Source organism: Saccopteryx leptura, chromosome 1, assembly GCF_036850995.1.
Source record: "Saccopteryx leptura isolate mSacLep1 chromosome 1, mSacLep1_pri_phased_curated, whole genome shotgun sequence".
NCBI classification, from domain to species: domain Eukaryota; kingdom Metazoa; phylum Chordata; class Mammalia; order Chiroptera; family Emballonuridae; genus Saccopteryx; species Saccopteryx leptura.
In genome coordinates, this window is record NC_089503.1 from 131161160 (window position 1) to 131184069 (window position 22910).

A 22910-nucleotide genomic window follows, 5' to 3' on the forward strand; every position below is an offset into this window, starting at 1 on the left:
GCCGCCGTCAGGGCCCCATTCTGCTTTCGGCCCATAGAGGGCGCCTCGAGCACGTCCATTCAGACGTGGAAGCGGCTCCACCGCGGCCTCAGCCGGCCTTCAGCTCAGCTCCGGGGCTCTGTTCCTCCTGCGGCTCCACACCCCTGCCCGTCGCGCACCTCCACCAGCCAAACGTCCAGGCTGGTCCTTTTCGGGTCCCATGCGCCGCCTCCCTGAAGCGGGAAGGGGACCTTTCATCTAAACGGACGGAGCAGGACTAGGGAGCGGCTGAAGGACGCGAGTGCCAGAGTGGGGTGACAACCTAACCCCCTCAGAATGAGTCGCCCCCTTTCCCTGGCCGGCAGCAAAGGAGCCAGAGGCAAACAGCAGCAACCCTAGCCGCCACTAGTAGCCCGGGACTGCGGGTGCTGAAGGGGCTCCAGGGCGTGGATCAGGCCCGAGGGTGGGGTGTGGGGGAGGTCCTGTACGACGCCGGGGACTCGGCCTCTTCCCACTGCACAGCTTCCCCCGCAGCTCACCCCCTTCGCTCACTGGCAGTTTTAGTAATGTTGGCTTTCTTGGTTTTCCCAAAATCAACACCAAGTCGTCTGTGCCTTCCCTGGTTTGAAGTGCAGGCTGCTGTGGCGCTTCACGCTCGGAGCGCGCCGCGGTCCCTGAGCCTCCTGGACCCTTGCTCTTCCGCGTGCACGCAAAGCCAGAGCTGGCCGGCATTGTTTCCTCACCTCACTCTCAGCAGCCGGCAAGCCCGGCTTAGAGCCTCTGGGGGTTCATTTGCTCCACAGCCAGTCGAGGGCGCAGCAGTTTAAAAGGGGCGTTCCTGGGAGACCAAAGCCGCCGCCTCTTTTTTGTGCCCACCACCACTACAGAGCCCCCTAGCTCACAAGCCGAGAGAACACTCCGCCTCGCACCCCATACTGCCTCTGTGCCCTCCATCAGGAGGGTTTTTTTTTTAAAAAAAGTCTTCCAATTTCTCTACGTTTGATTTAACCAAATAAGTAAAAATACATTCAAAGCAAAATTTCATACTCCATTATGTCCTCATTCTACCCACGAATGCCCTGACGCCAGGATGCACTGTTGAGACAACTAGGTATAAATTGATTTCAAATTTGAAGTTTTCCTTTGGGGGCACGATTAGAAATTCCTTTTTTCCCTACTGTGGTCCACTTTATAAAAATCGTTTTATAAACAGCCTAAAAATCGAACTCATTTTATGTCCTGAGAAAGGCGTGTCCCAAATATTTGTGTGAGAGTTGTTAAGAATCCAACTGCCAACAAGAAACAACCCTACTAACATCACAAATTCAACAACCAAAAAAGACTGAGAAATACCCACCTACTGGGTGGAAACTTTCTGAAGGGCCTCTCCTCCCCAAGCTACAGGCACTCGGGCCCGGCCAGAATTCCAGGACTCCAGAGACCCACAGCCGTAAACAGCAAGCAGCAGGAGCAGCGGCCTCATTTCATTTAGTTTATTAGACAAAAATATATGATTTAGACAAGTTCGCTGACGCGCTATTTACAATCTGAAATCACACTATATACAGAAAGGAGAAAAAAAAAGACACAAGCACGTGGGGGCATTTACCAAACCGATAGTCAACCAGAGCGTGGTGACAGCCACTCGAGCCCAGCCGCGGGCGAGGCCAGCTGCCTGGACGCAAGCTCTGCCGGGATGAGCCCCTTGCTGCAGAAAGCGATGGATGGGAGTCGTTGACGTCGTTGCCATGTTTTTGTCCTTTACACCAGTCTGAAATATTTGTCTTAATTCCTCCCTCGTTCCCTCCCTCCCGAACTCCTCCCCCCTCCCCCTCCCCTCAAAAGTAAAAGAAGACCCTGAATCAGGCGGACGGGAGGGCTGCTAGAATCCGCGGCGTTCCCTCCTGCGGGGCCAGAGAGCTGCGGGGAAAACACAGCAAGACAAGAAGGCAAAGGCACTGTCAGAAAATGAACACTGGGACCCAGCGTCGCCGTTTCCGCCTGCCGAGCGCCCGGGGGAGGGTGGAAGGGGATAAGGGCGGGATCGCCTGCCCCGCGTGGCTCCCGGCTCGGGAGAAACCCGGGTGGACCCAGCTGGCCCGCCGCCCTGTGCTGGTGGACAGCGTCCCTTCCACACTGACTGCGCGACCCTACCGCCAACCGGCCCTGCCCCTCCCCTGCCCAGAAGTAAAAGCAAATGGCACTCACTTGTCGCGCACCGGCTGGAAGGGCGACTTTAACTGCTGTGGTGGCGAGTCCGGCCTTGGGACAATGTCTCTTTCTGCGAGGGAGAGGGAGAGGCAGAGTTAGGACTAGAAGACATATTGGGGGCAGGGCGGGGACAGAGGTGTGCAGGTCCCCTTCTCACCCTACTGGCTCCTGCTGCTGGGGCAGGGTCTCCAAGAAAAACAACCCCTCCTCCGCCCGGCTGGCTTTGGTGCACAACTCACTGGGGAGAGACCGAGGGCCTTGGCCTGGCTCCCCGAATTCAGGCGAAGTTTATTGCTCAACCAGGCTCGTCGGACACTATCTCTCACCCTCCTGAGCCGGTGCCCTCCGCCCCCACGCCTTGCCCAGGCCCCGGACTCCCGGCCCCGGACGGGAAGTATGCTCCTAACGCCATACCTGGGAGCGCTGGGCTGCTGCGGGCTGAGGCCTTGTCACCGTGGAGCATTCCCGGGGCAACGGCGACAGGCGGCTGCGGCGGTGGCGGCGCGGGCAGGTGCGGGCCGTGCGGAGCAGCGTGGGGAGTGCTGACGCCCAGAAAAGAGCGCATGTTGAGCAGCGAGCCCTGCGCCAGGAAGGCGCCGTTGGTCCAGTTGGAGAACTTGCCGATGTGGCAGGTGTACAGTCCGTGGCTGGGCAGAAAGGCAGGGTGTTGCAGCGGCGCGCCCGCAGGGGGCCCATGAGCGCCGGGAGGGCCAGAGGGTGGCGGCGAGGCCTTGGGCGCGCCGTCGGGGCTAGTGGCTGTCTCAGCCAGCGACCAGATCTTGGGCTTGCTGTGCGGCGCGCCCTGCAGGCCTCCCGCCGCCGCGCCGGGATTTAGCAGGCGCGTGCTACCGGGCTCCGAGACTTCCTTGGCCAGGCCTAAAGGCGAGTCTTGGGTCTTCAGCGCATCGGCGGCCGCGAGTGGCGATCCCTGGTCCTGGGCGAGGGCGGTTGGCACTGTGGGCGCTCGTGGCGCCTCGGCCTTGTCCTCATCGTCCTCGTTGCTCTGGTCGCCGTCGTGCTCGTCGATCTTGTCGATGTCGATGCTTTCCAGATCGATCTCCTCATCATCCTCGGCTTTCTCGGGGTCGCCCTCTGTGTCACTTCCGAAGAGAGCGCCGTCCTCCTGGTCTTTGCTGCGTGCGCCCCACGTCACCTTGTTCTCCTTCTTGAGGCGCCGGCGAGCGTTGGCAAACCAGGTGGAGACCTGTGTGAGGGTCATCTTGGTGATGATGGCCAGCATGATCTTCTCGCCCTTGGTGGGATAGGGGTTCTTGCGGTGCTCGTTGAGCCAGGCTTTGAGAGTGCTCGTGCTCTCGCGCGTGGCGTTCTTGGGCCTCCCGGGATCCCCGTACTGGAATTGGCCATAGGGGTAGTAGGCCGGAGCCGTGTGGGCAGCGAAGGTGGCAGGGTGCACCCCGGGATTATCCTTAAGTTCATACTGTGAGCCCTGTGTCCATGCGGCCCAGCGTGAGAGGAGAAAGAAAATAGGGGTGGAGAAAGAGAGAAAGAGAGAGATAAGTCTCCAGAACTGAGGGAAAAGTCAGGGGCAGCTGCTCCTGTCCTGTCCGTTGAAGGGCAAAAGGCCCCAATTCACCACCACCGGAGGTGGAAGGGGGGGGGCAGGGAGTCAGATCAGGAGCTGCCTCCAGGAATTGCGTTTATAAATGATTGTGGACAGCTTTTCTGTCACTCAAGAAAAGTTCTAGAATACTGGCCTCTCTCAGTGGGAGCCCTGGCTCCTAGAATTTCCCCAGGTCTCTCAGGGTCCCCCACTCCAACTCTACAACAACTCCAGAAGCCGGATTTCCAAGTTTACCTCACATTAGCTGGAGGGGAAAACCTCTTAACTAGGCCGATAAAACAGCAACTCCAGAAGAGAAAAACTGCAAGCCTATGCCCCCACCCTCCGACCCTGAGGGGGTCAAACAAAATAAATTGTCCGGATTTTCTCGAGGCCCAAACCAGCAAGCAATTTAAAATGGAAGCACAGCTCATTTTAGCTTGCAGATAAATCTGCATATAATGGCTTGCCCACATTTGATTGAAGGTCTATAGTAGGGACAGGTAGTTTAAAATTTTAATCCTGGCCATCATGGACAACAATAACAAAAACACTTTTTTAAACACAAAAGGAGGGCTTATTCTGTAAAATATTAACGGGAGGGCCACAGTGCCAGCCGCAACGCGCTGAACCGGTTTCTAGGGCCTCTTCTTCTACTTTGTCTCTGAAGTTTGACTTTGATCTGCATAGCAAGCAGCAAACTGTGTGCAGGCATTTAGAGGCCCTGATTTATTTGCAATCAATATTCTTTTTATCATCAGTAGTAAAACACAGCGAGTCAAATTATCCCATCAGGTTTTTTGGTAAATAACATTTTATCTTTCTAACAACCTCATTAGGCCTCATTATTACTATAAATTGCCCAGACTGATATTCACTCACAATTTTATCTTTTGACTTCCAAACCCCTCGTCCTAACAGCTTGGAACTCTAGGCCCTGTATCTGAGTTTGGATTTAGGCTTTCTTTCCAAAACCCTACTGGAGACCACCAAGGAAACACACACACACCTTAGGGAGGGAGAATCTCTGCAGTGCCCCCTTATTGAAAAACCGAGCCTCTGCCTTCCCCAACCTACTACAATGGGAGCAGGTTCTCAATATAGCTCCCTCCCTCCCCCGCAAACACAAGGGGGTCCCAAATGACACGCATCTGCATTCAAAATTTCTGTAAAAATTTCTAATCCTCTGAATACAACCAACCATCCAGTTGCTATCAGCAGAAGAAGGTTCTGAACTCTGAGAAAGTTGTAAGGAGCAGAAGATTTCTTCGAGTAATTAGTTCAGTGGTCCACGCCACATAGAAAAGGTTTCCTTAGCCAGATTTCGTTTTTGCCTAATCTTTACAAAATATACTTTGCTCTTTCTTAATGATTTTGTTTGTGATGGCAAAGAAGACGTTGCGGTTTCGTCTCTGCTGGGAATTCTTTTTGAAAGGATACCTTGTAAATCTCTCATCGCTTGCTCGGCCTCTGGGCCGCCGGAACAAAATGGGAGCTGATCTTTTTCGATAGCAAGAGATCTAAAAGGCGGCTGGGGCCGCTTTCAGAGAAACAGGCTTTCTTTCCAAAAGTACAAGAAAAAGTTACAGGAAAATCTACTGGCCGCACGGAAGGTTAGCGGGTGTTTATTTCTTCTCTTCTTTAGGGCGTGGGGAGATCTGGGGGTACCTGAAAACTGCGATATCCAACCGGCAGCAGCGCAAGAGGGGGGTGCGTTTTTGCCCCCGCGCTCGGGGCGCATAGCACCAGCAGCCCAAGTTTCAGCCCGACCTTGCATCAGACCAAGGAAAATAGATCCTGCGGATCGACAGCCTGGCCCGTGCCCCTCACAGCCCCCGCCTCCACATCTGACACCCTCTGGGACCAAAGACTAAGAGGACACCATTTTTTTTTAAACCCAGGGACACTGTTTTCTTTAATCCTCCATTATGTAAGCAGAGAAGAAAAGTGCTTTTCTTTCGGTGCAAATGAAATGAAAACTTTGGCAACTTAGAAAGTCAAAGCAAACACCATTTTAGACGCCAAAGAATATCTCAACTTAATTTTTCCCCTAAATCTCAATTTTGCACACACACCATTAAAAGCCTCCTTAAGGCCCGTCAGATCGCCATTGCTACGTTGATTTTGACAGCATTTACCCCGCTTGAAACTCGAACACGACCATTTGAGTTCCACCAGAAAGGGAGAAACCACGTCTCCCCAGTGCAACCCAGCGCCGCGCAGATCGCGCGAGCGGGCCCGCGGGCCGGAGGAGACTCCTGGAAAAGCGGGCCGAGCTGCTGGAGCTCCGCCGCCTCCGCCGAGCCAGGGCACCGAACTAGCTGGGCCCTTACCTCCAGCGTGGGCCGCGCGCCCCGGGCCTGCTCCTGCGGCCTCTTGACTCTTGCCGAGACCCCCTTTGCGGCGGGGTCTCCAGCCTGCTTGGCAGATGGCTGGGCCATTGCCCGCCGGCCCCCTTTACGTTGCCCAGGCCCCCGCCTCCTCGGACCCGCGAGTAGGGCCGCTTGCGCTCCTCGCCCCAGCCGGTTCCGCCCGCCCGCCGCTCTCCCTCCCGCGCGCCGCGCCGCCCGAGCCCCCTGCCCGGGGCGCCAGGGCCAAAGGAGAGAGGCCACTGGGGCGAGAAAGGCGCGCAGCTGCCGGGCGCACTCACCATCTGCGAGAAGAGGCTGAGGTCTGCGGCGTAGGGCAGAAAGGCGCTGTAGTTGGGCGCGCCCGCATAAGGTCCGGCCGCCGCGTACATGCCCAGCACCGAGGTGACCGCTGCCGCGCCGGCGCCTGCGCCCAGCTCCGCTGCCCCTGGCCGGCCCGACGAGGCGGCGGCAGCTGCCGCCGCGGCCGCGGCCAGCACCCCGGGGCGCTCTCCGCCGTAGGCGCCAGGCCCCGCGGCGCTCAGGTACTGCGGGTAGCCCAGCTGCGGGAAGGACATGTCCGCGGACTCGGCGGCAGCGGCGGCGAGGAAGTATTAAAAGGGGCGGGGAAGGGAGGCGAAGGGCAGGGGTGAGGCGCGGCCGTGGGAAGCGGGCTGCGGGGCCGGGAGCGCTCGGACCGGCCCGGAGGCAGGGGCCGGTGGCTGATCCTCGACCCAGGACTCGTTGGCGCCCGGCTCCCGGCTGCGCCTGTATCCGCGATCCCGCGCCGACTACGGCGGCCGCCCTCCGCTCGGCGGCGGGGTTTTCAGACACAATTTGAAGTTGATGCTTTGATTGGCATCCCCTTGAGCGCTAGCCCCGCCCCCGGCTCCCCTCCCGTCCCCTCCCAGCCTCCCGCCCGCCCTCGCCGGCCTCTCTCGCCCCTCCCGGCGAGCACGTGGTGCCCCGCGCGGGCCGGGCCACCTCCGCCCGCGGTGGGCGCTCGAGCGGCGGGGCAGCGGCTGCGGGCCGGCGGCCGCGAGCTCTTTCCCGACCGGCCCCCGCGGCTGTCTGACAACCTGTCGACACCAGTTTACAGCTGTCGGACACCGGGGTTTGCTGTTTCTCAGCCGAGGTGTGTCTGCTGTTTCATAAAAACATCTCGACTCCTGCTTTTCTACCGTTGGGGCTGGCCTGGGCGCGGTGACAGCCGACAGGGAGCGGCCTCCTTTCCGAAGTCTGTGCTGCCTTTGCGTCCCTGGACGTCTTTGGCAGCATTGCACCCAGGTGCCCTCGGTGCGCCACTGAACCGGCATCGCTTGACGCAGTCGTGGCGCCCCAGAGGCACCCAAAAGGTATTAAGTCTCTGTCAATGACCGGCCTTGCTGCACTTGGAGAAGCGGGAAGAGGCCGAACTCTGCAGGCTTTCTCTGTTGTGGAAACTTTGAGAAAGGGAACCCTAGCTGAGAAGCCACTTGCTGGTGGAAGCAGATGCCGTGTATGGTAGTAGGTTCTTGAGGGCTCTGAGATCTTTTCTTTACAGAGACAGCATCAAAGCAGCGGGAGGGAAACGTTCCGGTGCTCCAGATTCCCAACCTGGCGTTGGGAGAAGCCAGCGTGGCTTGGGTGTCCCTCCTTTGTCCCCTAGGTGTGCAGATGTAGGTAAACTTGTGTGCAGCACGCTGGCCTGAAGCGGCTCTGCGACCTGGCTGGGGACAGGACGTCCCTCTTCTCTCTCCATCCTCAGCCGGGAGGAAAGAAGGCCAACTGGGCCTGGGCAGCATGGCTGGTTGGCTCCAGGTCGCGGGGGGGGCCTGGCCTCTCTAGGGTGGAATGCATGGTCCTCCTTCTCTCCCTATGCCAGGACAGGTGGGGTAGGCAGCCCTGAGCTTCACTGGCTGGCTTGGTCCTGGTGACCCAGGTGGGGAGCACATCCAGGATACCTTATGGGTTTTCTGGGGTCACTTTGCACTGCATTTCCCACGCAGCAACCAGAACCCAGAGCGGACCTCCTACTGCCCCAGTTCAGGACACTGGACCCCACAGAAATTTTATTCATGGACTCGAGTTTTGTCCTCGATTTGGGCCCATTAGGAGCCACGGGATGGAGGCTGACCTCTGGGCCCAGTATTTAGCATGCTCTGCTGCTGGTACCCGTACCCTGAACAATTTGCCAGAATCACTGAAGCCCAAGGATTCCCGCAGCATCAGAAAATCTCCTGTTTCCTCATGTTGGGGTCTGAGGACAGACAGAACCACTGCCCACAGTAGTAATTAGTCATCACCAGCTTTGTAATGCAACTGTAATTTTTCTGCTCAGATTAGGTTTTCTTCCTGTTCATGCCTCTGACTCTCACTCCTCCAGGAGCCCCAGCTCTCTCCAGAAACCCCCTGAAAATGCCTGGGTCCTTTCCTGCTGTGACAGACTTGGGGGGCAGGGGTGGGCACTTGCCAGTCTTACTCTGGGAAGTACCTAACCACAGCTTCCTCCTGCTCCCCAACCCACCTCCGGGCACCCCCAACATCTTATTCCCTACATCCAAAACAAACCAAAGGGCTAGCTCCACCTCTGTCCCATTTAGCAAACTGCAGTGTCACATTTCAGGGCAACAGGTAAACAGAGGTGAGATAAGCCCTCTTGTGTGACCAGGAGAGTAAGGTGAAATGTAAGCCAGTGTCAGAATTCAGCAACAAGGATTGATCACCTCCTTCCCTTCCTACCAGCAAAGGCCCACCTTGATTTCTGTCACATTGTAACAATCAAAACCTGGTGGGGGTGGAAGGAGACAGAGGCAGCAGGCTTTGTCCTGACCCTCACCAGCCCAGCCCTGCCACCTCATCATGCCCTGCATGTATTACCTCCATTCAGGTCCTGAAATTATTGTAGATACCAGGAGACACCTGGAAGGTGAGGGAGAAAACCCTTCCTGAAAGCTAGTCTGAGGATTAGCCAGTTATGGAGAGGGAACTAGAAAGGACTGGACTTACCCCAGGGAAGGTGGCAGAACAGCAAATGTGGCCATTCTCTGTTCAGGGCTGTGGGCTGGGATCTTAGCAGATCCTGGGCAACTTAGCTTACCTCCTCCCTTCCCTTGCTCCTTACTAGAAAAGTTGCATGTAGAGGACTAGGAGGCAGAAAGAAAACTGCCTCCAGAGCATCCCACTGGGGAGGAGGAGGGGAAGAACTTCAAGGCTTTGCTTTGCCCTGGAGAGTGTCCTCCCACAGCCCTCTACTCATTTTAAATCAACAAATGATTAAGTAGGGTGAAGGAAGTCTAGACAGCTGAGCCAGGAGAGAGGCTCTGGCCAGGAACCTTGGGCCTGACTTGAACATCCTCTTAATGCAGGTCTAGCTCATCAGCTCAGTACTTGGGGATCCCACGTCCTAACGCTGGCTTGAGAGGAGCTGCACAAGTAGGACGGAGTAACTGGGTCCTGCGCCCCCCTGGGTACCAGAGGAGAATGGGCATTGGAGCTCCAGCGGTCAGGGTCAGCCGTGGAAAACCGATGACCTTCAGCCCTGTGGCTCTGGATGGGCTAACCAGAAGAGGCCCACTTCCCAGACCCTTAAGTACTGTCCCTACCTGGCACGGAGATGGCTCCGCCCAACCACGGGCTCTGGAGGCTGCTCCTAGGGGGAGCGTTTCCCCTTCCTGTCGCTACCCCCTCATCACTGAGACAGAGGCAGGGCCGCCCAGGGATGCAAACCCAGACCTAGGGGTCGCTGCGCGGCCTGATCCGAGCTCCCCCTTGTTGGCCTCCGGGCTTGGGTCTGGAATCCCGGTGCTTCATAAGGACCTCCACTCATGGATCTAGGGCAGTGTTAGCCCCAGTCTCCAGCGCGGCCGCGTGCAACTCTACAGTGGCAGCTGACCAAGACCCCTGGCTGTGTAGCCCGGACTCTGGGCGCACTCGCGCCCTCTGACTAGAACGTGGACCTCTATGGGCACCCGTGGGTGTCCGGGGCTCCATCCAGTGTTGGACCTCGGCTAGGGAGGCAGAAGGGTCTGTGTTGGAGAGGGGAGACTGCCCTGAGGCCGCAGCCACTGCTGGTGGGCTTGGAGAAGGGTTAGTGACCAAGGCAAATTTGGACCAAATTGACTGTTGTTTGCAGAGCCTGATGGAAACTTTACTTGTTGGTTATCATTATGCGGGGGAGGGGTAGTGTTTTCTGTTTGTTTGTTTTTAGTAGGAATCGCTATCCCAGCTCTGAGAAAGACCGTGTTTTTTTCTGTAGCCAGCCCTTCAGTATAGTGAGTCTTTGCTCCCCTGCCATTATCACGACCACAGCATATTTACATAAGGATGAAATTAAACAAACTAAACATCATCCTCATTTACAGTTTTATTTATTATAAGATAATTCTTCACTGTTTTGAGGCTCCAATGTCCTAGCTCTGAAGAAGAAGATAAAGCATTTAAAGGGACTGCCCACTCCTTGAAGCCACCACAGGGAACCTGTTTTTAACACCGAGGACAGGGCAACACAGACCAGTTTCATGGCTGCAGCAGGTAGCACCATGGCCTCTTCCTCTGCCTTTCAAAATGGCCATTCTTTGCTGTCCAGATGGGGAGGCTGGACACCCTGACACAGCTCAGCCTCCAGAGGACCCTGGCCAGTCCCTCCCCCCACAATGCGAGCGCCCTGATTTATGAGTCTTGTTAAATACTCATTAGGACATTGCAGCATTCTCCAGCAGGACCCAGGAAGCCACCCGGCTGGGCAACAGCAAGTGAAGTACCAAACAGTCCCAGGCAGCAAAGAGCTGCGCAGGAGCTCACAGCTGTACGGGGTGCCCAGGGTCTCCAAGCCAGGGATGGGGTTGAGGCGGCTGTGATGATCAGGTGGCCGTCTCCCCTCCCCCACCCTTGGGTACTGGGCTGGCGTTGTCCTACCAAGCCAAGCTCAGGCTTCCATGGAGAGGCAATAAGAAAACAGCTCTGGTGCCTCCTGGGCACCTTAACCGCGAATGACTGCCGGAATCCCGCTTGGAGAAGGCTGGGGCAGGGGAAGGGTTGGTGAACAAAGCACATTTGAACCAAGTTGACTTGTTTTCAAAGTCTGGTGGAAAGTTTACTTGGTCATTATCATTATGGGGGGAGGGGTGGTTTTCTAAATAGCAAGGAATCGTTATCCCAGCTCTGAAAAAGGTCATGCCCTTTTCTGTACTCAGCCCAGACGGCCAAGTGGAGCCGCGGGAGGAGATGCAGAGAGACTCCAGGGAAACAGGGGAAGGAAAAGGCCCAGAATCGAGGGACTCGGATGGCCAGTATCTCAGAGTAGTACTTAAAGACAGTAGGGGGGTTGGCTCCCGGGAAGGCGGTGGGCCGGGAAGTGCTCCCGGGAGCCTGGAGCCTTCCAATCCCAAATCCTCCGGAATTTCCCCACCACCGCAAGGTAGAAAAATGGACCAAAGTGGCCCTGCCTGCTGTGCTGCGCCCAGTGTCCGAGGAAGTGAATTATATGCATATGCACACATAAATATTTTATAAACCTCCCCTTAATTAACCAGATAATTTCCATTATGCCTCCAATGTGATCAACAGCAATGTGTGAGCGTTTTCAGTATTTATAATTTGATGTCACCAGCCCGTAGATCGAAGGCAGAGGTAGTACGATCGCCGCACCAGCTGCACTCGTGTTTATTTGTTTTTCTACCGTGTTCCTGTAGGGCTCCATTATGCAGTGTTTAATTAGTTTGTGTTTGTATTTCACCCGTCCCAAATCAATGCCATCCCGGAGCAAGGCGTTGTAAATGCTGGCAGTACAGGTGTACTGCCTGCTCCGCAACACTAGGAAACGCGTGTCTGACAAATGAAAGCGGGACTGCCACGCAGCTGACTGTCAGCTCTGTGCAGCCGGGGAGGCGAAGATCAAAGCCAGCGGAGACTTTATGCTCCAAGAGCGCAGTCATGGCTGTAGCTTCGGATGCCATTGGAGGTTGCCTGGCCACCCGCATAGGGGACAAGTGACTTCATTTTGTCTAAGTCCTGTAGGTTTGGACCAACGCTGGCCTCGTGCGCTTTGAGCTCGGGGCCTAGTGGACACAAGCTGAAACTGTGCAGGGCTGGCACCTGGCTGGAGTGTTGAGCATGCATGCAAGGAACCTAGCGCCTGAGGAAGGTCATCGTGAGCGTCTTCCTGCCGGTTTTCACAGGTCCTTTCAGTGGAACCCAGAACATAAAGCTCAAACTTCTAGAGTCTCCAGACATGAGAACCCCCCCCCCCATTTTGTATTGGAGTCTCTTTCTTCTTGAAGTGACCTCTGTGGCAAGCATGTAAATCTATCCTTCCAGCCACAAGAGGATTATTTTAAAGCTTTCTTTTCTTTTTTTCTTTCTTTTCTTCCTTTCTATCATTTGTTTTGTTTTGGGGATTTTTTTTTTTTTTTTTTGGTCAGGAATAAGAGATTGTTCATCTTTAACTAGACCACATAGAAATTATGATTCAACAGCAGTGTATATTTAATTAGAGTAATCTCACTTGAATTTAATTACCTAATGAATTATTTGTTTAAAAGGTAGAACGTGTTGTTTGCCAAGTACCGTGCAGACCTCTGATAAGAACTTGTTATAAGGACATTACGGTTTAAAAGTAGGCATGTATTAAGGTTTATATTTTAACTCTTTGAGTGTGCAACAGCTACTATATTTCTGAAACAAAACCTATGATCACCTGGAGGGTGTAGGGAGGGCAGCAGCACCATTCTGGACACAGAGGATCTGATTACTCTGTTATGTGCACATGTCTCTTTTGGAAATTAATAACTGCTAACTTTTTGTCATGTAAATCTAGCTTATTTTTAAACTTATTTCATTTTACTTTCAGCAGCATTTCTTTTTCTAGTGCACGATGACAGCTGTCTATTTGAAGACTTACTTTGTGATTAGTGTTTGCACTGAAGTGGAGCACCCTTCAGGAAAACTCTATCCCAGCTCATCTGGGTCCCTGAAGCATCCACACTGGTAGCAGGAAGGCATTCCCAGTCATCACAGTTATTGAAATGGGAGCTATCATGGCCCAGACTGAACCCTTAATTCCTAAAATGTGGAAGAATTTTTACTTTCTCTTGTTTTCCAAAACCAAAAGCGAGTAACTGCAAGCCATGTCATCCTTTCCAAAAGGCTTTAAAGCTGACTATGTCTAGGTAACCATAACAATCAGTGCAGCTAATGCAAAGTTTATAACCAGGCTCATTTAAGGGGGGAGTGTAACCTGCTAAAAATGTAACAGGGTTATTGTATTTTCTGTGGTCAAGTGGCTGCAGAAGCAGACTGCTTCATTTCCTTTTCTATCCCAGGTTATGGACAGAATTTTCTACCCCTGCATGATGGAGTTTCAGCAGAGAAATAAATGCATGTATGGGGAGTGAGGCAGAGAGAGTTTCACCCTCTCACTGAATTGAGAATTAGAAATAAGAACACCTCAACTCCACTTGGTAGAATTATACTGCCATTTTCATTAATATTTCATTGATCAAATAATTTACTTTAATTGGAGGTTTGGTCAGCATTGTCTCATAAATATTAAATATTATTAATATGGTGTGCAACTGAGTAGGAATGGGATAAAATAAAAATTCACCACTTATAAGAATTATTATTTTTGTTTCTTCTTAGAATTCCTGCTCTTTATTATAACTGTGCATTTTAAAATTAATTCTCTAACAACCAGTAGTGGTTAAATTACAATAAAAACTTAATCACATTTAATTATGGTTATAGTAGCATCCTTCTTCCAATGAACCAGATCTATATACATACATATTTTAAACATATATGAATTTACATCACATATTCTTCTAAATAACAAGTGACAGTAAGAACCAGAAAGGACAAGCAATACTAGGTTAGGTGCCGTAGCACATTTCTCAGATTTAGATCTAAGCAAATGCAGAGACGATTTGCTGATCAAATCCTCAAAGTAAATGATAAATGTGGGATGGAAGAAGGTAAAAATACTAAGTGGTGTATTTATGTTGGACCCTTCCAAAACAAATACTAAATGGCACATTTATGTTGGACTCTTCCAAAACTCTTTGAAATTCAGACCAAGCAGTATCCTATCTCCCATGATTTCCTATAAACCCTCAGTCATTTATATTATTAAAGATAAAAGCTACTTACTAGAAATACCTTTAAAAACATCAGTTTACAAATATATGCCACATACAACATTCTAGGTAGAAAGTTTCATGCATTCAGGGTTTCTAACAATAATTGCACCAGAAATTCACTAATAAGTAGGATAAAATATGTTCATTAAAGGACATCAGCTCAAAAAAAAAAAAAACAAAAAAAAAACCCAACAAGGGACCCACCCCCAGGGACTTCAGGGGAAAGTTTCTCAGAAGTTCTAAAGAAAATTAGGGTCTACCAGCATTCTCCAAGAACATTGTTATAGAAAAACAGAATTTGAGATATGAAATGGCTTTAAAGGGGGAAACTTAACACAGCCCTACACTCAGGGGTCCCTATCACTCAAGACTGTCTCCGAGGCTGCTCCAGCTCAGGGTTCTTAGCTGGACTCTACCAGCTCCTTTCCTCCTGTCTGCCTGCAAGAAAACCTGCAAAGTGAGGCCAAGGGCTCCTGAACTCCAATTTTCTACCAGCCTTTAGAACATGACACATCCATGACCACAAAGGAGGCTAATCTGGGCAACCCCCAAGCCAAGAAGCTCCCAATTTCCAGCCTCTGTATTATTTTAAGTGCCCTTACTTGGCCCCCATTTTCTCGACCAAGTCACCTATTCCATGTTCTGGTGTTCTTCCTGTCCTCCAGGAGGAACTCCCATGGCCTAGAGTCTCCTCTGTTGGGTACAAGCTGACCGACGGCAGCCTAATCCTAGGTCCAGATGGGAGTTAGGATGACGGCTAATTGACAGAGATATGTGAACTTAAATACCTGCACAAGGAATAGTCACATTTTAATAAAGTCCCACCCATCAGTGCATTGACCCAAAGAGACCCACACTCTTGAAGGAGGGTGGCTTTGTCTCTTGAGTAGCTACACCATTGCACTGCAGATGTCACTCATCACAGGAAAATGTCAAAGTTGCCCGTTAAACCTTATTCCCCAAGTGTCACAAAAAAGGAAGCCTACAGTAGATAAGCTTGTGCTGCAAGTCTGCCTGGGTCCCTGGTCCAGGTGTAGTGTATGCACCTCAGGCTTCAGCTAAGAAAGAATTGTTATGGAAAAGAAGAATTTGAGTCCGACCTTGTCTTTCATCAGCAGCTGTGCCTCACTGCCAGCTAATGCATTATCGCTGTGGCAGTGAGGTGGTGGAAAGCATCAGTGATCATTTTACAAGCTGAAGACTGTGTGACATTATCTCTAGGGTTGAGTTAAGTGGTTTGTCTAAGGTCACTTAGCAAGAGCGTAATAAATCCAGGATTAGAACCTGGGCACCCAGTTCCACAGTCTGCCTGCTGGGCCAGGAGCAGACAGAATTGTTGACCTAGCCCTCCTTCTAACCCTCCTCCCAGAGCCCCAGAGCCCTCTGCTCCCTGGGTCCCCAAGTTCAGGTGACTGTGTTGCAGCAGTCAGCGCTAGTAGGTACCTGTCAGGAGCTCCTGATTTCTCTTCTTTTTTCTTCATTTTTCTTCTTTCTATTTGTTCCCTTACCAAACATCTATGTAAGAGCACTTTAAGAAATAAATAGTTTCTAGTGCTGAGGGGGGAGCTAAGACAAACAGCTGTCTGAATAGCTGAGATAAGTGTCTATGGTATAAAACAAACAAACAAACAAACAACCACAGTTAGATGAAACACAGCAAACACCTAACTACTCTGCAAGACGGAAGTCGTATAAGGAGGGAGATGCCAGTTATTTAGCTTTTGTCTCTCAGCTTCAGCCCCCTCCCCTTCTACCTTCTACTGCATAAAATGGGGCCCTGTGAACTCCAACCCTGCATTGCCACATTCCCTCCCTTAGATTCTGCCAAAAGTGGTGCCAAGGAATGACCTGTGGTGGCTCAGTGGATAAAGCGTCGACCTGGAACTCTGAGGTTGTCAGTTTGAAACCCTGGGCTTGCCTGCTCAAGTAACATATGGGAGTTGATGCTTCCTGCTCCTTCTTCCTTCTCTCTCTCTCTCTCTCTCTCTCTCTCTCTCTCCCCCCTTTCTTTCTCTAAAAATGAATAAATAAAAGAAAATCTAAAAGTAAAAAATCAAAAGTGGTGCCAGGGAGATGCTACATGGAGGAAGGAAGGAGGTAGGCTTACCCTCCCTGTTCCTGTGACTTTCAGCATCTGCCCAGTGGTGTGCCTCACACCGGAGCAGCAGATCCTCTGTGGTAGCAGCTAAGTCCAGGTTTGGGGGTTTCCAGCACTCAGGGAGTCGGGCCATCATGTGTGCTTGGAGCCCAGATGAGCTAGCAGCAGCTATACCCAGTCCCCTGAGTTTCAGTTGTGAGGCTTTCTTACGTTTTACTATTTTTACCCTCTCTCTTCTGTTCCCTGGCTATGGGATGGTAGCTCCTTCTTGTTCTGATATTTCCAGGTCATTTAACTAGCTAAAAAATTTTTATACTGAATTCATTTGCTAGGGCAACTATAATAACATACTGAGTACGATGGCTTCAACTACAGAAGTTTAACTTCTCAGTCTGGAGTCTACAAGTTCAAATCAAGGTGTCAGCAGGGCTGATTCCTTCTGCGGTGGGAAGGAGCACCTGCTCCAGGCCTCCACCCCAGCTTCCAGAAGTTCCTGGCTGTCGGATATTCCTTGGCTTATGGGCTCCTCACACCAGTCTCTGACTTCAGGTTCACATGTCTTTCTCCCAGTGTGCATTTCAGGGTTCAAACTTCTCTCCTTTTGCAAAAACAACAGTCGTTTGGATTAGGGCCCGCCCTTCTCCGGTATGATTCTATATTAACTAATTACATGTGCAATGACCCTATTTCCACATTAGATCACATTCTGAAGCAAAGGCGATTATGACTTTGCCATATGAATCGTGGAGGGGAATACATTTCAACTCATAATGGCACCTAATTAAGAATTCCTCATATTAACCTTTTCCTATTCAAATAACTGTAGTTGTTGCCCCCTCCCCACTAGAAGTGGATTGACACCAGGCACCAGAACCTTAAGAATCAAAGGATGCATTTTGTCACTGAGGAAATGGTGCTGTGACCTACCGTTTAAACCAAGCTCTGCGTGATGACTCAGATTGGGATAGACAGAGAATATGAGCACAGGGTGTTTGATAGTCGGCAAGACAAGTCTGAGGAAGCAGTGAGTACATGGGCAAGGCTTCAACACAGTGGTCATCAAGGGTCAGTGGGACACTAGGCTGACCACAGTGGATTTCAGGGGCAAGTGACAAGTCTGGACATTATTCTCTGGACAATGAGGAGATAGATAGCAGAAGTCTCTGAAGAGGAGCAGGACAAGATTAGATTTGTCAGTAGAGTATGAAGATACTGATTTAGGTCAGAAATGCAGCACTGAAAACGTGTCAGCAAAGGTGATGTGGTGTGTCCACTGGTGTCTTGGTACACAAAATGCTCCCTGTGCTCCAGGATATCTGTGTCCCTTCTCATGCCTGCATGCTCTTGTGGGTAGAGGAGGAGGATATGGCTGACCTCCCACCACCCTGTTTTTCCTTGGGAGTCTTCTCAGAAACACCTAAGACAGGAAAGAGGAGGACATGGGACACCTGGGCTTTTCTTCTGATCCTGTAAGCAGAGAGCTCCACTTCCCTCATCTTACACCTTGAATTTCCAGGTAAGATTTTTTTTTGGACAATAGGTTTTGTGAACTTGAATAATTATGACATACATGATTATCAGGGTTTTGATTCTCTTGTCTTCAAGTGATTCGGTGATACATAATCGTCCACTTGTCCGTGAACTGTGACACACTAACACAACTCCTTTGTCTGGTCAGACTCAATGGGCTTCCAGGAGACATAGTCACAGCTCTCATGACAGCATGTTAAAATATTTGACTGATTCTTTGTGACATTTAAGACGTTAAACAGAAACCTAGAATGACAGGAATATAGGTGAAATGCTGTCAAATAAAGGTAATTACCATTATTATTATTATTAACATAAACAAAAATAATTTACTTGTAATCTTTCCTTTATCATTGAAACATTGAGGCCATAACACAAAGACCAACAAGTTCATTAAGAGGGAAGACAAATGTCGTGGTGAATGTAAAATAACAATCTTGTGTTATATCACAAAACTCCTGATTGACATGTGAAGGAGGAAGAGTTCAATATTGCAAGGAAAAAATGATGCTTCCATTCAGTTTTCTTATTCTTTCTGTAATTCATAATATATGTAAAACATATCATCAATTATCTTCTGACATATAACAAATTCAGCATCAATTAATACATTTTATTGTCACCCCTTGGCATCTTCAGCTGGGAGTAAACTCTGTTGTGTTCCCAATAGTTAAATTGGTTTTATCTGTCCAGAGGAAGAAAAGAACTACACCACTGCTATAGTTTTCTTACCAGTTGGGTAAAGACTCATCAAGTCTCTGGTCAATTTCTGGGCAGCTCACATTTAATAAATGATGACCCTATGTGACCAGGTTATGTAAGATGTTAAGTAAAAGAACTCCATGAAACCTTGTGTGAGAGGTAGTCCCTCCAGGAAGACTGGGAGCCCCATCAGCTGAGATGTGACTGTGGAGAGTTTGGTTCTGTGAATCTATCTGTCTGCACAGGGGATCTCTGTCATCACATAGGAGGGAGCCTCTGCTGCTCCCCAGTCATTCCGTGAAGAATTACAAGCTCCCCAGTCAATTGGTGAAATATTGCAAGCTCATAATATATATTTATTTCAAGAATGTGCTTGCTATTGACTTTCTGTAAATTCTTCCCTGCCCCATGAATTGTTTCCTCTGCGAAGTAACCACCTTCTTCAAACTTCCACTTTCCAACCCACAGTGCTCATCCCCATGATATTCTCCTTTCCAACTTCATCTTTCATTTCTTGGTCTTCAAAATCCAGGTGGAAAGCCTGTATATTATCCTAGAATTTTAAAACTTCAGAATCCCTTGGGAAGGATGTTAAAATTCATGGGCCTGTCCTAGAAATTTTTCTGATTCATTATGTATGAGGTTGGGTCCAACGTTTGAATTTTAAATAAGCACAGAGGTGATTGGGACTTAGTTGGTTGAAAAAAACATTTCATGAACAAGAATGCTAGACACACAGTTTGAGCTTTAACCCCAGTAGACTTCCCTGCATTCTATTGCAGACCCCAAATCTGACCTGAATGCCTGGCCCTGAACATGACCTTCACTGATGCCACTCCCTCTGCAAGCTCCCTCTATCTCTCTGCTCTCTTCTTCTATATCTTGTCCTCAACTTCTTCTTTTGCCTACCTACTAAACTCAGTGCTCTTGTGAATTTTGTTCTGCCCCTTACCTCAATCTATGCCCCACTCACTGGAAAATCTTACCCATACCTTGAGTGTTTTGCCTATGGCCCCCACAGCTATATTTCTAATTTAAATCTCACCCAAGAGTTATACACCCAAATTTTCAACTGCATGTGATTCATCTCCACTCAACAACCTGCAGACACACATGTTCCCCAGCTGGTCCCTGGGATCCTGGTAAAGGGTGCCATCAAACATGAAGTAGCCAAAATCTTGAAAGTCAGTCTGATGCCTCTGTCAATTCTCCATCTTCAAATCTGTCTTGTTTGACATCCATTTATTCAATGATTATTTAATAGGTACACATAATGTTCCTGGCAGTGGGCCAGCCGTGAGGATATAGTGGAAAGTAGAGAACCGGAAAGATGGCTGTGGTCTCGCCCTCATGGAGGTATTGGCAATACATGACTTACAGACATCTCCAATGCATGTTTTCCTCTCATTCCTGATCTGAGAGGTGTCCATACATTCCAGTGTGCCCGGAACAATCCCAGTGCCTCTCTGGCTACTATATTTCATTTTTCTGGGTTATATGTCAGTGTCCTGGGTTGGACAATAACTTACATGGTCAGTTCACCTATTAACCATTTTTAATTCTTTGACTAACATCCTCAACAGACTGGATTATTGTCACGGTTTCCTAAAACTCCTCTGTCTTCGGTCTGGTTCCATTTTAATGTATCTTCCATTCTGCTTCGAGAATGATCTCTTTCCATCACAAACTGACCAAGTTATTCTCATCTAGTTAAAAGTTACCAACTTTTCCTCATCCTGTGCATGGAATAAAGGAGCATAAGCTGACCCACGTCCAGTCTATTTCCAGCGAGTCCTTTATTTTCCTGTGTTGTCCTTACATGAGCTTCCAGCACCACATCCTATCCAGTGTCTTCTCTTTCGCGTTTGTCCAAGAGTCACTTCCCCCTTCTCAGTCTGATCAGCATAGCCCACTGTTCACCATAATCATAAGGACCTCGTTATTTAGTCCTCTCCCTTGACTTGCTGCATGGAGATCATCACGCCCCCTGCAGGTAGCCCAGAAAGACACATCTCACTCTATTACTAACATGCACCTAAATAGATTTTAATGTTTAATGATAAAACTAACCAATAAATATATTTTTGTCCTTAAAATTTTCATGTAAAATAAAAATATCTCTTGTTAAGTTAATCCCCTACCTTCCTCTGTCTGATCTTTATTCCACTCCCAGAGGTAATTCTGAAATTCATGTAGTAATTCCCTTTGTTGTTTGTGCCTGCATTAACATAAACAGCTATGCACCCTCACAAATAGATACACACATAAGTACAGGTATGTGGCATTTTGTATATGTTTGAACAGAGGAACCACCCACTTTGTAGTTCATCAGCAACTCATTTTTTTTCCCTTAATGATCTCTTATACATTTTTTTTTTGTTCAAATTAGATCCTCATCATATTTTAAAAACGGATACTCAGGATCCCAGAACTATAGTTTATTTAATTAGCTTCCAATCACAGGGCATTTGAATGGTTCCTAATTAGTTATTAGTCATTATGCAGTTGTGGGAGCAACCTTGCCCTGGCATCTTCGTGCCCCGTTGAGAGTGTCTCCAGGGCATTAGCACGTATGTCTGTTAAGGCTTCTGTTGAGGACCATGTTCCCATCTCCACCGTGATTGTGACAGGGACCTTACCTGAGTGCTGGTGGGCAAGCCCCCGGAGTGATTCACTGTACAAGAGCCATAGTCCCTAGTGAGATGGGAGCCTCAGCCGCATTCTTTGCTGGGGTTGTTTACTCCTGGTGGCATCTGTACAGTCATTAGAGAAGCCATGCTGAAGTGTGAAGGGTGCCAGGGACAGGGGTCACCGCTGAATAGTCTCTCATTTCAAGGTAAGAAGGGAATAGGCAGAGCACAGTTGCAGCCTGGGATAGGTCTGATGATAGCGGGATGTCTGCTCTGGCGCTGGTCCTGGACTGGCCCCTCTGGAGTCACAGTTGAACATGGAGGAGCCCAGGATGGAACGGAGAAAGTTGCGATCTGAGATGCCTTGAATGCACTGGCCCACAGGCCCTTTGGTTTCTCTGGAGAGATTGAAGGGACAATGAGGAGAATGGTGGCCAGTGAGCAGAGGGACCGATGTGCCCTCAGGGCCACCCAAGGACTGGCAAGTAAGAGAGCTGAGTCTCTGGTGTTCAGAAGGATGGAGGCTGGAAAAGGGCTGTGCCCAGAACAAAATGACAGTGACTGAGCGACCAGCGCCCACCATGGGGTGCTCTGCCTGGAAGACACAGAGCAGGGGCAACATCCAGGACCCAGAAAGCAGAGGGTGGCAGAGAGATCAGCTTCTCGGCGTCAGCACCCCCCACTGCTGGCTCTGTGTCTGCCACACAGGGAGTGCTCCATGAGTCCTTATAAGTGGAAAGACTAAATAAATCACTGTTTAGAGTGACTCAGTTACCAGCACTTTATTTTAGAAATATTTCTTTGTTTTTATTATTCATTTTTAAATGGGCAATGCATTTTAAAGTCTAACTGAAACTTTTCAATTCTTCACAGACCTTTGCTAAATTCTTGTCTAAAATACAAATGGCGTAATTTGCGTCGAGCTTCTGCCCCATCTTTTTTATTCAGTTTCTCAGAGTTGCTTTAACTGCTACTGCCCCCGTGTTTATTCTCAAATGAGCTCGTTGGCTTTTCCCTCATAAATGGAATTGCGTATCTGTTAGTGAGATGCATTATGATGATAAAATCACAAAAGCCATTCAACGAGAATTCTACTTGCATGCTCTGGACAGATGTTTCCTGCCACACATCCTTACACCTGCAGAGTGACCAGCACATGTGGAGGAGGATGAGGAAATATTAATTGCCTTAATGAGCCATGGCCACACCCTTTAAAGGGTCAGTTTTGGGGCAAAAAATTATTATATCAATGCAACTGGTTTTAGAAAATATAATTATGTCATTATGTGGGAAATATACCTTCATGCTAAAGCCCTGAAGAAGTGAATTATTCAATATTTCAATCCAAGTTTTTTTGTGGTTGGCATATTGTCTTCTTGAATCTTATTTGGTGATTTATGGAATATTCTGGAATCTTCCTCTTAGAATATGTAGTTACTTAATGTTTTCTTTTTCTTTATTTATTGCAATCAATAAATAACAAAGGAAAAAGGTGAAGTGGTTTCTACGTAGAGTTTTTCCACTGGCTGTTAAATCAGTGTTTGGAATAAGGTGATAATAGAATAAGGGGGTCTCCTGGCCATGTCCAAGGGGCGGCATTCTTCAACCTTAAAGTTGGAGTGTGAGGTGACAGGATCCAAGTGGAGGATATCCCAATCATGGTGAATCCCAAATGAAAGCTTTGTATTCAGCTGGTCATCAAAAAAAACTAACCCAGGGCTTTAGAAAGCACAC

General features: G+C 49.6%; 1 protein-coding gene across 1 annotated transcript; it reads right to left on the reverse strand.

Moving 5' to 3' along the window:
- Window positions 1-1818: 1818 nt before the first annotated feature.
- On the reverse strand, window positions 1819-6918 carry IRX1 (iroquois homeobox 1). Its single transcript, XM_066360801.1, has 4 exons — window positions 6402-6918; window positions 2605-3637; window positions 2188-2260; window positions 1819-1899 (listed from the first exon to the last, which is right to left on the reverse strand). Exons 1-4 carry the CDS (start codon window positions 6675-6677, stop codon window positions 1842-1844), a joined length of 1440 nt encoding a protein of 479 aa, XP_066216898.1. The 5' UTR covers window positions 6678-6918; the 3' UTR covers window positions 1819-1841.
- Between the last annotated feature and the right edge of the window lie 15992 nt (window positions 6919-22910).

Bases quoted from the DNA above. Each gene is read 5' to 3' on its own strand.
- IRX1 (XM_066360801.1), bottom strand. From the start codon at position 6,677: ATGTCCTTCCCGCAGCTGGGCTACCCGCAGTACCTGAGCGCCGCGGGG. The intron at 3,638-6,401 runs GTGAGTGCGCCC...GCATGGACACAG, and splicing joins TCAGCCTCTTCTCGCAGATG to GGCTCACAGTATGAACTTAA. The intron at 2,261-2,604 runs GTATGGCGTTAG...TCTCCCTCGCAG, and splicing joins CAGCAGCCCAGCGCTCCCAG to AAAGAGACATTGTCCCAAGG.